Source organism: Salmo trutta, chromosome 1, assembly GCF_901001165.1.
Source record: "Salmo trutta chromosome 1, fSalTru1.1, whole genome shotgun sequence".
In the NCBI taxonomy this organism is placed as follows: Eukaryota; Metazoa; Chordata; class Actinopteri; order Salmoniformes; family Salmonidae; genus Salmo; species Salmo trutta.
The window spans coordinates 46660775-46677745 of NC_042957.1; the positions used below are offsets into that span (position 1 = coordinate 46660775).

The following is a 16971-nucleotide window of genomic DNA, read 5'->3' on the forward strand; positions in this document are numbered from 1 at the left end:
TTGGGAGACATGGGGACAATGTGTGTGTGTGTGTGTGTGTGTGTGTGTGTATCCATATGTTTTAATGCTAGCAGGGGAGAGGTGAGCACGGCTGGCCCATAGGGCCAGGCACTCCCCACATGGCACCCAGCACCACAACAATGTCCCATAAACCACTAGGGGGTCCTGGGGGGTTCCGACCGCTGTCAGGAAGAGCCCAAGTCTAGACGGTGTGGAGCGGGGGGAGGGGGGGGGGGGGGGTTTACATCCTGAGCACTCTCAGGAATGCTCAGGACGGAACTCTAGACAATTAAGGAATGCCTGTAACCAATCAGGATTGACCTTGGTCAGGTCATAGTGCACCAGAGTGCTGTGAAAGGGTCAGGGTGATTCAGAGTAGATTTCCACTCATTTTCCCCAAAGAAGGCAAATACCAAACATGACAGATACACGTGAGAACTAACACCCTGATGCTGCTGCCACAACCCACATTTCAAACACAACCACTTGACCAAACAGGGATGGGAGGAAGACACAGCCTTCCTAAATGTAGATGAGCCTGTTTGGTCAAAATACCTATTGACTCTTCTGTATAGAAGTACAGTTACTTAATTGTACCGGTGTCTCTCCTCCTGACTCTCCACTCTGAGGGTGTGTGTGTGTGTGTGTGTGTGTGTGTGTGTGTATCCATATATTTTAATGCTAGTAGGTGAGTGGTGAGCACGGCTGGTGCTAGCACTTTATACTCGTACCAGTATACGGGTTGAAAATGGCAGATTTGGACACTGATAAGCGCCTAAATTGGAACGCAGTGGCTGTACCGTAACAAGCTGTACATGACATCAGAGCTCAGGGTCTCCACTTGACATCGCTTTAAGGGTTTTGACTGACAGACGTTCTGAACTACGTGTGCCACTAATTGGGCAACTTTTGCAAATGTTGTTGTCGTCTGAATGAGGGAAGTACTGTAAATGAAAAGGTCCCGATGTATTTGGAAAGATGAGAGGTTGAAAGTTATAATAAATACCGCTTTGGCGTCATACAAGCAAGACAAAACACCTGTGAGTCCAAATGTGCACTTCACATTTCCATTTGGGATTTATAATGGATCGTTTTTGGATTGCGTAAACAACGGCAATTGGGTGATCGTGGGGATGCAGGGTTGTGTTCCAAAAAAGAAAAAAAAGTACAAGTGTACTTGCTCTAGTGGCTCAACGGCACAGCTAGGAGAGCTTAAAAAAAGCACCTTATTGTTGAAGACTGGTCTTGTAATCTTATATTGCACCTACCCCACATTCTCTAAGAATATTCCTATCATGTTACTGAATGTATTCAGATTATTATCAGATTTCGTTATCAACAAATGCGGCAAAAAGTACAGTAAATGTAAAATGCACATAAAATCAATAGTGTAACGTTTGGATTCAGTCTTGTGTCAGATGAACCGTTCTCAACTTTAGTCTAATAATGTTCTCATAATCTCCAAACTGTTCCCTTTTAATTGCTACCATGGTTATGCATATGCTTTTCATATTTTTTCTGTAAAAGCATTTCAATGTATCCCTATCCATATAGGTTAGTTCCCACGTGTGTAAGGGGTTAACCTGTTGGGGCTAGGGGGCAGTATTTGCACGGCCGGATAAAAAACGTACCCGATTTAATCTGGTTACTACTCCTGCCCAGTAACTAGAATATGCATATAATTAGTAGATTTGGATAGAAAACACTCTAAAGTTTCTAAAACTGTTTGAATGGTGTCTGTGAGTATAACAGAACTCATATGGCAGGCCAAAACCTGAGAAGATTCCATGCAGGAAGTGGAAATCTGATTTGTGGAATCACCTTCAACACTTTGCCTATGAAACACACCGTGAGTTAGGATTCATTTAGCACTTCCTAAGGCTTCCACTAGACGTCAACAGTCTTTACAAAGTGGTTTGAGTCTTCTCCGGTAAAAACTGACCGAACGAGAGGCCTGGAAAGTTGGTCATAGGGGGAGGGCCATTACTACTATGACGCGGGCGCCCGTGGGTACCCTTTCGTTCTGAAACGTTTAGTAAGACAATGCAATCATCCGCCTTGAATATTATTGAAGCTCTGATTGAAAAAGGCCCTAAAGATTTATGTTATACAACATTTTACATGTTTGAACGAACGTAAATATATATTTTTTGCACATTCGTGACGACAAGTCCCGTGCGCTTCAGTACATTATGAGTAGCCTTCGGAACGCGCTAACAAGAAGGAGCTATTGGGACATAAATTATTAACTTTTTCGAACAAAACAACATTTGTTGTGGACCTGGGATTCCTGGAAGTGCCTTCTGATGAAGATAATCAAAGGTAAGGGAATATTTACAATAGTATATTTGATTTTAGATGGTTCCAAGATGGCGCTAACCTGTATCACCTAGCCTATTTTTCTGATCATAGCACCTCGTTTATTGCAAAGTGTGATTTCCCAGTAAAGTTATTTTTAAATCTGGCAATGCGGTTGCATTCACGAGATGTTAATCTATAATTCTTTGAATGACAATATTACATTTTAACAATGTTTTCGAATAGTAATTTTGTAAATTGTAGCACTGATTCACCTGAAGCATTTGAGGGAAAATATTTTCAGAACGTCACGCGCCGATGTAAAATGCTGTTTTTATATATAAATATGAACTTTATCGAACGAAAAATGCATGTATTGTGTAACATGATGTCCTAGGATTGTCATCTGATGAAGATTGACAAAGGTTAGTGCTGCATTTAGCTGTGTTTTGGGTATTTGTGATGCATGCTAGTTGCTTTGAAAATGGCAGTGTGATTATTTTGGGCTGGGTACTCTCCTAACATAATCTAATGTTTTGCTTTTGCTTTTGCTGTAAAGCCTTTTTGAAATCGGACAACGTGATTCGATTCAGGAGAGGTGTATCTATAAAATGGTGTAAAATAGTCATATGTTTGAGAAATTGAAGTTATAGCATTTATGAGGTATTTGTATTTCGCGCGACGCGATTCCACTGGCTGTTGACTAGGGTGGGACGTAAGCGTCCCAGGTTCCCAGACAGGTTAATGTTTCCCCTTAAACCACTTGAGTGTTGCTTTAGCAGTATGCTTAGAGTCATTGTCCTGCTGGAAGGTGAACCTCTGTCCCAGTCTCAAATTTCTTGAAGACTGAAACAGGTTACCCTCAAGAATTTCCCTGTATTTAGCGCCATCCATCATTCCTTCAATTCTGACAAGTTTCCCAGTCCCTGCCGCTGAAAAACATACCCCCAGCATGATGCTGCCACCACCATGCTTCCATGTGGGGATGTTGTTCTTGGGGTGATGGGAGGTGTTGGGTTTGCACCAGACATAGCATTTTCCTTGATGGCCAAAAAGCTACATTTTTGTCTCATCTGACCAGAGAACCTTCTTCCATATGTTTGGGGAGTCTCCCACATGCTTTTTGGCAAACACCAAACGTGTTTTCTTATTTTCTTTCTTAAGGCAATGGCTTTTTTTTCTGGCCACTCTTCTGTAAATCCCAGCTCTGTGGAGTGTATGGCTTAAAATGGTCCTATGGACAGATACTCCCATCTCTGCTGTGGAGCTTTGCAGCTCCTTCAGGGTTATCTTTGGTCTCTTTGTAGCCTCTCTTATTAATGCCCTCCTTGCCTGGTCCGTGAGTTTGGTGGGCGGCCCTCTCTTGGCAGGTTTGTTGTGGTGCCATATTCTTTCCATTTTTTAATAATGGATTTAAAATGGTGCTCCGTGGGATGTTCAAAGTTTCAGATATTTTGTTATAACCCAACCCTGATCTGTACTTCTCCACAACTTTGTCCCTGACCTGTTTGGAGAGCTCCTTGGTCTTCATGGTGCCGCTTGCTTGGTGGTGCCCCTTGCTTAGTGGTGTTGCAGACTTTGGGGCCTTTCAGAACAGGTGTATATATACTGAGATCATGTGACAGATCATGTGACACTTAGATTGCACACAGGTGGACTTTATTTAACTAATTATGTGACTTCTGAAGGTAATTGGTTGCACCAGATATTATTTAGGGGCTTCATAGCAAAGGGGGTGAATACATATGCACGCACCACATTTCCGTAAACATTTTGGGGGAATTGTTTTAAACAAGTTATTTTTTTCATTTCACTTCACCAATTTGGACTATTTTGTGTATGTCCATTACATGAAATCCAAATAAAAATCAATTTAAATTACAGGTTGCAATGCAACAAAATAGGAAAAATGCCAAGGGGGTGAATACTTTTGCAAGGCACTGTATTTCACTTCCTGTGCCCCCTCCCCCCTCCACACACTCTGACCTCGCAGGGCCAATCACCCGGCCCGCTCAACAACAGGAAGTGGCAGGCTGGGGACAGGAAATATGGTACCGTAGAGGAGGGATAACCAGGCGTACAGATCACCTAGAAATACAAAACCACAGGGGGTCAGCTCGCTCTTAATATCCCTTGCGTCTACAATACAGTACCTCTCTCCTCTGTTCTTCCTTGCATTCTACCGCTCTCCCTTCTCCTCCCTTCCACCATCATCACATATACATTCTTGCCATATGATCCAGTGACCTTTACAACACCTCTTTCCCGCTCGATGCACAGCTCTCCATATAGCCGCTGATGTAACCTTGTTCTCACCATTTCACAATGCCCAAGAAATTCTCCCATAAACAGACGAGAGGCATGAGAATAACAAGAGAGAACGTTTAAATGAGAGATGCATGAAAGTGAGGGGGAGGGAAGAGAAGGGAGGAAAATAAAGAGAGAGTGAAAATGAAAGAGTAGGCTTAAGATCTGAAGAGAGAAAGAAAGAGACTAGCCAGAGGGAATTCCACAGAGGGAGCGGTTGGATTGAGGCATGTTGAAACACACACTGACGGGGACTGGCAAGGAGGGGGGTGAGGAGAGCGAGGAAAGAAGAGAATGATAGAGAGAGGGAAGGAGCGAGTGGAGAGGAATGGAGCGAGAGCAGGCTGGGCCAAGTGCGAGACAGGTTCCAGCACGCTGGTTTCAACCGCACAGCCCCTCCCGGCGCTTGGAATACCAAACCCTGTGATTACCCCAAACACACCGAGACTGCAGCTCTGGGCCAGAGATGATTCCCACTGCCTGTCAGCCTGCCTGCCTGTCCCTGAGTGTGTGGGACGTCTGTGACTACCTGGCTATTCTCCACTAACCCCCCCCCCCCCCCCCCCCACTAGTCTCCATCTAACTACAGTAGGTTACACTCCAGACTCTAGGTTACACTCCAGACATGAGATCTAACATCATTGGTCAAACTTACATCTGTCTCTCAGCTTATGTAAACCCAGACTGTATTTAGGCTACACCTGATAGTCTAGTCTGGCCTCTCCTTTCCATGGCCACTCTCTCACCAACCTTCTAGATGAGGAAACCTTTCTCTAGGCTAGCCAATCCAAAAGGGGAACATTTGCCATTTCCGACGACTGGCATTTCACTCTGCAGTTCTCTGAAATCTGCCTAGATATCTCAAATCAAATCAAAGTGTATTGGCCGTGCACACAGATTTGCAGATGCTATCGCAGGTGCGGCGAAATGCTTGTGTTTCTAGCGCCAACAGTGTAGTAATACCGAGCAATAATACAAAAATACACACATAATTCAGAAAAATAAAGAAATTAAGATATCAGAATGAGCAATGTCAGAGACAAGAATATAAATATATATACATATGTATATAAATGTACTGCATATACATATAGTGGTGTGTAAAGACAGTATGGACAGTATATGAACAGAAAAGGCGTGTGCAGCAGTAGTTATATAGTAGTTATATCTAGGACAAGCTCACATGAATAGGCTAATCATGATATGCAAATTACGCAATATGGAGCCCAGCCACATGCCATTAATTAGGCTAATTATCACATCTACATGCACCATAATGAAAACTCCACATATTAAAATGCCACATGGGCCCCCAGGAAACCACACACAATATTTCCCATCATTCCTATTAGTCTATATAACCACATCCACATTGTTTTCTATTGTGGTGGGCAGCAGACAGGTGTCCATCTCTCCACCACATCAAATCAAACTTTATTAGTCACATGCGCCGAATACAACAGGTGTAGACCTTACAGTGAAATGCTTACTTACGAGCCCCTAACCAACAATGCAGTTTAAAAAAATACGGATAAGAATAAGAAATAAAAGTAACAAGTCATTAAAGAGCAGCAGTGAAATAACAATAGACTATAAAAAGCGGGGTACCGGTACAGAGTCAATGTACGGGGGCACCGGTTAGTTGAGGTAATATGTACATGTAGGTAGAGTTTTTAAAGTGACTTTGCATAGATGATAACAACAGAGAGTAGCAGCAGTGTAAAATAGGGGGAGGGGGCAATGCAAATAGTCTGGGTAGTCATTTGATTAGATGTTCAGGAGTCTTATGGCTTGGGGGTAGAAGCTGTTTAGAAGCCTCTTGGACCTAGACTTGGCACTCTAGTACCGCTTGCCGTGTGGTAGCAGAGAGAACAGTCTATGACTAGGGTGGCTGGAGTCTTTGACAAATTTTAGGGCCTTCCTCTGACACCGCCTGGTATAGAGGTCCTGGATGGCAGGAAGCTTGGCCCCAGTGATGTACTGGGCCGTTCGCACTAACCTCTGTAGTGCCTTGCGGTCGGAGGCCGAGCAGTTGCCATACCAGGCAGTGATGCAACCAGTCAGGATGCTCTCGATGGTGCAGCTGAAGACCCTTTTGAGGATCTGATGACCCATGCCAAATCTTTTCAGTCTCCTGAGGGGGAATAGTTTTTGTTGTGCCCTCGACTGTCTTGGTGTGCTTGGACCATGTTAGTTTGTTGGTGATGTGGACACCAAGGAACTTGAAGCTCTCAACCTGCTCCACTACAGCCCCGTTGATGAGAATGGGGGTGTGCTCGGTCCTCTTTTTCCTGCAGTCCATAATCATCTCCTTTGTCTTGATCACATTGAGTGAGAGGTTCTTGTCCTGGCACCACACTGCCAGGTCTCTGACCTCTTCCCTATAGGCTGTCTCGTCGTTGTCGGTGATCAGACCTACCACTGTTGTGTCATTGGCAAACTCAATGATGATTTTGGAGTCGTGCCTGGCCTTGCAGTCATGAGTGAACAGGGAGTACAGGAGGGGACTGGGCACACACCCCTGAGGGGCCCCCGTGTTGAGGATCAACGTGGCGGATGTGTTGTTACCTACCCTTACCAGCTGGGGGGCGGCCCGTCAGCAAGTCCAGGATCCAGTTGCAGAGGGAGGTGTTTTGCCCCTTGGTCCTTAGCTTATTGATGAGCTCTGAGGGCACTATGGTGTTGAACGCTGAGCTGTAGTCAATGCACAGCATTCTCACGTAGGTGTTCGTTTTGTCCAGGTGGGAAAGGGCAGTGTGGAGCGCAATAGAGATTGCATCATCTGTGGATCTGTTGGGGCGATATGCAAACTGGAGTGGGTCTAGGGTTTCTGGGATGATGGTGTTAATGTGAGCCATGTCCGTATGAACCACTACATCACCAGCCTAAAGATGATACAGTTATGAATTGATTATTAAGCTATATATTAGTTCAGAGAGATTGAAATTGATGGTGAAGGAAAGGAATGCCTGACAGACCTCTCTCTATCAGACACACACACGCACACACACACGCACACACACACGCACACACACACACACACACACACACACGCGCGACGCTAGAGCCACTGGGGGAACAATGGTCTTTCAAACAGCTGAGAGCTGCATCCCGTTTGAAAAGTGGAGCTTTACAGAGGTTACAAACGCTGACACGCTTTTAATCCAGAGATCCACTGTCCGCTCCGTAGCACTGGTCTGAGAGCTGGACGGATGGGTGGATGGGGGACGGGAGAAGAGAAAGGGACACAAACTGAAGTGATAAGTACTGCTACTTTACGGGTCAATAGTTCTTCCTGGTCAGATCAGGTAGTCAGGAAAAACCCAGGGCCCGACCACATCATCTACTGTATATCAAAGGCCCTCCCACCTGTATCGTTGTCTCGGTGTCGGTACAGACGAAAGGCCAGCCGCACCATGACAGCCTCTTAAGCACAAACAGTATTTCACAATAGAGGATAAACAGTCATTCAGCATACCTGACGCACAGCTTCAACAAAATAGCGTCTCTGTCTTTTACACAACCGCCTGAATTCCTCCGTCCGTGTGTTGTGTGTTGGTTTGTTTGTTTGCTCAAGAACCTGTCTGAGCCCTCTGTCAGATCAAGTCAGTTGATGTCACATCAGTTAAACAGGGTTTTCTCCTCGAGCAACTCCGCTGAATATGAATCTCCAGTAATACATACCCCCCCCATCCTCCCAAAAACAGGCTCTAACCTACACCCCAGGGGGAAATAGGTAGGACTGGAGAGGCCTAAGCTAGCACAACTTAACTATCTGTATAAGTATCTTCTTATTGTTTGCCTAACCTGAGCTTTTAGTCTACACTGAACAAAAAATATAAAACGCAACATGTAAAGTGTTAGTCCCATGTCTGTAGTAAAGCCATTTTGTGGGGGAAAACATATTCTGATTGGCTGGGCCTGGCTGCCAAGTGACCTGTAACTCATTGAAATCGTTGAAATTGTCGCATGCTGCGTTTATATTTCTGTTCAGCATACCTCCACAGATCCTAACCATAATAACCCAAACTCTCCTTAAGCCCTACACTCGGTGGCATACAGGTAACAGTAAAGTCTATTAGGCTACTGTATCAAAATGTGTCTGCTCCAATCAGAGAGAGATACTGAGAGTGCTGTGCGGTAAGGCCTCACCAACCTGGCCATTAGAGCAACATTACAAATGACATCATCGCTGTGGCATTTAACTGGCCTTAGCCACATACTGTTGCACTGGTGTTACTATCCTGGTCAACACAATTACTGAGGGAGATGGCTGAGATTCCAGGACTGATGCTGTACACATTACTGGTGTTACTATCCTGGTCAACACAATTACTGAGGGAGATGGCTGAGATTCCAGGACTGATGCTGTACACATTACTGGTGTTACTATCCTGGTCAACACAATTACAGAGGGAGATGGCTGAGATTCCAGGACTGATGCTGTACACATTACTGGTGTTACTATCCTGGTCAACACAATTACAGAGGGAGATGGCTGAGATTCCAGGACTGATGCTGTACACATTACTGGTGTTACTATCCTGGTCAACACAATTACAGAGGGAGATGGCTGAGATTCCAGGACTGATGCTGTACACATTACTGGTGTTACTATCCTGGTCAACACAATTACAGAGGGAGATGGCTGAGATTCCAGGACTGATGCTGTACACATTACTGGTGTTACTATCCTGGTCAACACAATTACAGAGGGAGATGGCTGAGATTCCAGGACTGATGCTGTACACATTACTGGTGTTACTATCCTGGTCAACACAATTACAGAGGGAGATGGCTGAGATTCCAGGACTGATGCTGTACACATTACTGGTGTTACTATCCTGGTCAACACAATTACAGAGGGAGATGGCTGAGATTCCAGGACTGATGCTGTACACATTACTGGTGTTACTATCCTGGTCAACACAATTACAGAGGGAGATGGCTGAGATTCCAGGACTGATGCTGTACACATTATTGTGAGAGGCCATTACTGCACACAGACAGTGTGTTTATGCCAGATGTGTCCGTATACTATAGCCTGGCTGCTCTTTCCCCTGCCTGCCTACATTCCCCAAGACGCCATCTCTCAACTGTGTGTCTGAGAGACAGAGAGAGCAAACACACACTGCGCTTCAACACACACACACACACACACACACACACACACACACACACACACACACACTAAATGAGTGCACATGGATGAGAGATGCCCTGAATTCTGCAGGCCTGGAGGGCGCATTGCCCCTCCACCCCCCCTCTCTAACTGCCACATAACAAGCCCCTTCGTCTGCCTTAACTCACTAATGAGTACCGCCCCTCCAGGGGGAAACAGTCAATATGGCACAACCGTCTAAAGAGGACAACACAACTACAGCTGATGCTTAATGATTACTGCATTATTGTCGCTCACATTCAGCATCACACTGCCACAGAGACACCAGTGGCGGCTGCTGGGGGGAGGACAGCTCTTAATTATGTCTGGAACGGAGCGAATGGAATGGCATCAAACACATGGAAACCACTCATTCCATTCCAGCCGTTGCCACGAGCCCGTCCTCCCCAATTACGGTGCCACCAACCTCCCGTGACAGACATAAAGAAAACACATTAGGAGAAGCTCTCGCTTGCTGACACACAAACACACAAGCAAGCATACACACTGCGCAATTAGCAAAACACCAGTTCCACATAACTCTATGGACTGAGATTCTGAGGTAGACCCACAAACCTCCACCATACAGACCCCCTGCCCACAGGCGTGGTGGGCAATGGGCATAGTCCTTACCCTGGGCTGGTGAGAACGTTGCAGGGCCCTGCTGGTGCAGCCGTGCCCATTGCCGACCGGGACTGGCCTCATGGTGGGGGGCGAAGGTGAGGGCAAGGGGTCACCACGCAGCACTGCCAACCAGATACAGCGAGGCTCGGCGGCACTACAGTCCACCCCTACGGGATTCTGGAAGCACCACTCTGACTCAGCTGGTAGAGTAGGGTAGGGGGGCATAGCCGCGGGCATTGGGGCGCAGAGATTACCCGACACGGGCCGACCTGATGCCAACATGTGCCACACACACACACACGAGGGGGCAAAGTCTTGACGCTATCGCACAAACGCGCTATTTTCCAGTAAACGATGCAGGTGTCAGAGCAACACATGCATCCTCTCTGGCCAAGTCCTACTGTCAGCATCAATCCATGGAGATAAAACAAGCAGTGAAAGCAGAAACCAAGAGGGCTGAGTAGCTCTTCAGATGGGCCAAGATCATCCCTGAAGAAGAAAATCCCAATAGTTCCAACCAGTTCAGTCTAGTCCCCTGTTCTCCTCTGGGTTCCTCTCATCCCGATGCTGGCACGTCTCCAAAGATACCTGCTTTTAGTCCCATATCCCAGTCTCAATCTCCTGACCTCCAAGGACATAAAGGAGCTTTCCAAGGCACACACACTCACACACACTCACACACACGCTGGGGGGGTTGCACGCATGCCGTGGTGGGGCGTCCTGGGCCCTGAGAAGATATCAAAGAAGTCCTGGAAAGCAGATGTACGCCGGAGTGTGTGTGGTAGCAGAGAGGTCTGGTTTCCCTACAGACAGACAGACGGTCTGACTGACTGACTGACAAAGCGACTGACAGACTAACTGACAGTGCCTCTCCTCTCCCAGCACAGCAGTGTCCTGTCCAGCGGTGTTCAACAGGACACAAAGCCACTGTGTCTGTCAACCCCCCTAACACACAAACTGTCACAGCTAGAGGGCTGGCTCCTCTGTCTCTCCTCCCTCCCTCCCGCTCTCCTCCCTCCCTCTCTCGCTCTCTCTCTTTCCCGCCCTCCCTCTGTCTCTCTCTTCCCGACTCTCTCTCTCTCTCTCTTTCCTCCTTTTGTCAGCCTCCAGCTCGTTGTCCGGCTTCACTTCTACCAATTCATCCTTCGCTCCGTCTCTGTCCCTCGTTCACGCTCTCACTCCTCTGTTCCCTCCTTTCTGCCCCACCGCGCCGTGGGATCCATTCCAATCTGTCACTCAAAATCCACTTTTCTGACAGAGGAGCCAAAAACACACACAACATCCAACATGTACAACGTGAACAACTGAGGGCCGGGCCCCCGACACCGTGCTCCACTCTTGAAGTCCGGATGGAGTTTTCAACCGTAGGCTGGTGATGTGGTAGGCCTAAATCCAACAGTAGGTCCCTGTGGCTCTGTCCTGCCCTGTGATCGTAGAGGGACTTGAGTGGCGCTTGGTGTATGTGTGAAAGAGACACAGGCACAGTGACACAGCTATGATCAACTCACACACAACAACCCCCCCCCATCTCTTGCCCCCCAGGCCCCCCCCCCCCCAAAAAAAAATCTGATTTCAAACACAAAGAAAACACATGCTACACGACTTTACCCACCCACACGGTTTCTCTCTCCTGTTCTCTCCTGTTCTCTCCTGTTCTCTCCTGTTCTCTCCTGTTCTCGCCCTCTCCAGCAAAATCGAGAGGACATGGGATCAAGTTGAGCAGACGCAGTGGAACAACTGCGAGAGCAGAACGAGAGAGAGAGAGAGAGAGAGAGAGAGAGAAACAGGCTGCCGCTTCACTCCAGCAGCCCCACCGCCAGCCAGGCAGACCAGAATAAAACAGCTGCAATTGAACATTCATTTGACACTGACCCCCCCCCCCCTCACACTAAGTCATGAATTCACACATACAAACACTAAAACAAACAGCGACACACACACGCGCACACACACGCAGCAGAGTTCTCACCAAACATCCAGGGGTCCTGAGTGTGTGTGAAAGTGTCAGGCAGGTGACCATGGTGAGTCTGACAGAGCTAAGACTTCATGATCCTCTCTCTAGAAACACACTGCATAGACCTGTTACTGAGGAGGTTAGACTGGTTTCACCTGCTGCCATACAGCAGGGCAAGCACCAACACGATCACAACACCTGAACACACACACACACACACCGTGCCCTCCAGGCACACACAGAAAATATACTAGGTGAGCCTGCAAAGTGTATATTGAAATACCATGTGTTTGATGTATTTGATACCATTCGCTCCAGCCATTACCACCCGTCCTCCCCAATTAAGGTGCCACCAACCTCCTGTGATAAACACCCACCATCTATACCCAATACAAATGTGCAGACGTACAAACTGTACTATACACAAACACACTACACAAAAGGGAACGCTCCTTCCACACACAGACATACACATGGCCCGTTGAGTCACACACGTGTATAAATACACTTGCTGGGGTGTAATTACGCTCTCATAAAGACTAAAATCCTATAGGCTGTGGGCTGTGACTGTGGGCTGTGACTGTGAGGGGTTGTGTTCAGCCTGTTGCCAGACCGGAGGTTTGGGTTCTAACAGACCGCCAGCAGAACCCGCCCAGACCGGACAGAGAGACACCGGGACCAGATCACTGGGGGGGGGGGGGGGGGCGTCCCATTCAGAAAAAGACCACAGCCAGATGGAAGCTTCAGAATGGGACTGGCCTTGATAGGGGACACTGTGTGTATGACATCATAAGCTGGCACCACCCTACGATGAGCCTTCCTGGTTCAATCAATGAAAATGATCTGCTTATCACAAGACTCACATTGAGTTTTACTATGGAGTTTTGCCAATAACAGACAAGCCCAATTGGGAAAAGATCCCGGTCTCTCCCCCTCTAGTGACCTGTGGCGATATTTACAAAAACAGGAGGAGGAGGAGAAGTAAACAACAAAAGAACGGAGAGAAAAGGTGTTGAGTTACAGTTCACATGGGAGGACAAAGGAGTCACACACCGTGCGCTGTCACAATACCCCCGTTGTCTCCAGTGACCCATGCTGGCTGCTGATTGGCTGAGACATGTCCATACACGCGCATAGGTTAAAAAAAAAAGTTTTTATTTATTTAACCAGGCAAGTCAGTTAAGAACAAATTGTTAGTTACAATGACGGCCTACCCCGGCGACACTGGGCCAAATGTGCACCGCCCTTCGGGACTCCCAATCACGGCCAGATGTGATACAGCCTGGATTCGAACCCGGGAACTGAAGTGACGCCTCTTCCACTGAGGTAGAGTGCTTTAGACCGCTGCGCCACTCGGGTGCTGAACACTAGCTCCTGAACATTACATCCTAAACAATCCTCATCCCGGGAGAAAGTGAACAGCTGTACACCTGTCTGTCTGTGGCTCAACGTCATCGTCACCTCTCATGCGCCCCTAAAGCCCTTGAAGTCCTGAAATCAAAGAGTGTGAGATTCAAACGGCACACGCCGCTAAGCTCTGGAGAGACGCCATACTGCTCGCCTCTTGCCCCCACCCTGCCATACCGCCGACCCGGCCCGTCGCCCTCACTGCCATGCGCACCACCAAGCCAGAGAGAGAGGGAGAGTGAGGGAGAGAGAGGGAGGGAGCGAGAGGGAGAGAGAGACAGAGCGTGGGTCGGGGCGGTTGATCTGCAGCTCTGCTCACAGACAGATTAGTTGGTAGATAATCCCCTTCATAGTGACGCCGACACCACCGGTCAGCAGATTAACTAACACATCCTGATGGAGACACATCCTGATGGAGACACGGCCTGATGGAGACACGGCCTGATGGAGACACGGCCTGATGGAGACACGGCCTGATGGAGACACGGCCTGATGGAGACACGGCCTGATGGAGACACGGCCTGATGGAGACACAGCCTGATGGAGACACAGCCTGATGGAGACACGGCCTGATGGAGACACGGCCTGATGGAGACACGGCCTGATGGAGACACGGCCTGATGGAGACACGGCCTGATGGAGACACAGCCTGATGGAGATACAGCCTGATGGAGACACAGTCCACTCCCATTCTTCACTGACTGATTGAGAACCACCAGCCAAAACAACCCTCATACACACAGCTAGCTAGCTGTGCAAGACATCAGGCAGGATCTATATCAGAGAGATGCAGTGGTGTAAAGTACTTAAGTAAAACTACTTTAAAGTACTACTTAAGTCATTTTGGGGGGTATTTCTATTTTTGGCAACTTTTACTTCCCTACATTCCTAAAGAAAATATTGTACTTTTTACTCCATACATTTTCCCTGACAACCCAAAGTACTCGTTTCATTTTGAATGCTTAGCAGGACAGGAAAATTGTGATATTTACGCACTTATCAAGAGAACATGTGGTCATTCCTACTGCCTATGTTCTGGTTGACTCACTAAACACAAAGTGGAAAACCACACTACAGGCTGATCCAACTTTGATGTAATGTCCTTAAAACAAGTCAAAATGAGGCTCAGTAGTGTGTGTGGCCTCCACGTGCCTGTATGACCTCCCTACAACGCCTGGGCATGCTCCTGATGAGGTGGCGGATGGTCTCCTGAGGGATCTCCTCCCAGAAGAGCACAGGGCGCCAGTGGCAAATTTGCCAATCTTGGTGTTCTCTGGTAAATGCCAAATGTCCTGCACGGTGTTGGGCTGTAAGCACAACCCCCACCTGTGGACGTCGGGCCCTCATACCACCCTCATGGAGTCTGTTTCTGACCGTTTGAGCAGACACATGCACATTTGTGGCCTGCTGGAGGTCATTTTGCAGGGCTCTGGCAGTGCTCCTCCTGCTCCTCCTTGCACAAAGGCGGAGGTAGCGGTCCTGCTGCTGGGTTGTTGCCCTCCTATGGCCTCCTCCACGTCTCCTGATGTACTGGCCTGTCTCCTGGTAGCGCCTCCATGCTCTGGACACTACGCTGACAGACACAGCAAACCTTCTTGCCACAGCTCGCATTGATGTGCCATCCTGGATGAGCTGCACTACCTGAGCCACTTGTGTTGGTTGTAGACTCCGTCTCATGCTACCACTAGAGTGAAAGCACCGCCAGCATTCAAAAGTGACCAAAACATCAGCCAGGAAGCATAGGAACTGAGAAGTGGTCTGTGGTCACCACCTGCAGAACCACTCCTTTATTGGGGGTGTCTTGCTAATTGCCTATAATTTCCACCTGTTGTCTATTCCATTTGCACAACAGCATGTAAAATTTATTGTCAATCAGTGTTGCTTCCTAAGTGGACAGTCTGATTTCACAGAAGTGTGATTGACTTGGAGTTACATTGTGTTGTTTAAGTGTTCCCTTTATTTTTTTGAGCAGTGTATATTTAAAACCAAACACTTTTAGTAGCATTTTACTGGGTGACTTTCACTTTTACTTTAAGTAACTTTCTTTTACTCAAGTATGACAATTGGGTACTTTTTCCACCACTGGAGAGATACAGAGAGACACCAACAGTGTGTGTGTGTGTGTGTGTTTTAGAGAGAGAGTGAGACGTTCTGTGTTAGTGAGAGATCAGTGTGAGAGATCAAACAAATGACTACGCAGACAAAACAGGGGGATGTTTTCAGTAAACACAGACAATGAGACAAGAGCTTAACAAGAAGAAACTAGGGTCACTGAGGACAAGGTGTGCAGTATAGTGTGTATGGGCACAGTGTGTGTGTGTGTGTGTGTGTGTGTGTGTGTGTGTGTGTGTGTGTGTGTATATATAAACATATGTGTGTGTGTATGTATGTGTGTGTGTGTGTGTGTGTGTGTGTGTGTGTGTGTGTGTGTGTGTGTGTGTGTGTGTGTGTTGGTTGAGGGGTTTTCCAGGTCAGAGTCACGGCCAGCCCAGAGGAATCCACCAAACACACACAGACAAACAGAAATCTGAGTAGACTCCACAGGATATGGCTTTCCCAGGGAATGGCCATCGACCACATCTCTCTCTCACACACACACACACACACACACACACACACTACACACACACTACACACACTCACTCTACACAACCTTCCACTGTCACTATAACTCCCTGTGTATAGCTGGAGACACATATAGTAAGCACAGTGAAAACGAGAGGAAGGGAGAACGAGAGAGGCTGGCTGACTGGTGGACTCCGCCCATCAGTCCAGAAAACATTAGATAGCAGAACAGTCTAGACAGACGACCATTACTCCCAGCATTGGATCCTATTAAAAGCAGTGGATGGATAAAAAAGGACCGGTCTCTTTTTAAGCTGGTTAATTTTAACTCTAATCTCCTGCAAATCCACGACACACAGAGGCCAAAGGCTGAGAGTCCGCAGGGCGCAGTTACAGATCTCTGACCACTAGAGGGCAGACATACCACGCAGCTCAATGGCAGACGTGTACGGACGGGACGGGGACACGGGGGCAGTGAGAACAGAGTGGAAACCCACACACAGTTAGTTCTACTGTAGTAGGATGGCTGTGTCATCATAGGGGTTTCAGTGCAGGGGTTGGAATGTGCTTGGAAAAGATGGTGTTAGTCTGAAGGTGTGAGGTAATGTACAGTATGTAAGCGCTGGTCTACAGTCAGTTTTAGGTTCCCCGTCTA

At 47.5% G+C, this 16971-nt stretch overlaps 1 protein-coding gene across 10 annotated transcripts in view; it reads right to left on the reverse strand.

The window, feature by feature from the left end:
- LOC115197412 (rho GTPase-activating protein 23) overlaps positions 1 to 16971 on the reverse strand; it is a 91525-nt gene that overhangs the window by 38589 nt on the left and 35965 nt on the right. For 5 of the 10 annotated variants that reach the window (XM_029758921.1, XM_029758951.1, XM_029758942.1 and 2 more), the window contains exon 1: positions 10400 to 11349. The exons of 2 other annotated variants lie outside the window; for them this stretch is intronic. In XM_029758921.1, the coding sequence (XP_029614781.1) occupies positions 10400 to 10672 (273 nt within the window). In that variant the 5' untranslated portion in view covers positions 10673 to 11349. Of the gene's footprint in view, positions 1 to 10399; positions 11351 to 12002; positions 12301 to 12359; positions 12465 to 16971 lie in introns of those variants that run through there. 3 more of the 10 variants (XM_029758969.1, XM_029758930.1, XM_029758987.1) reach the window with 3 other exon arrangements.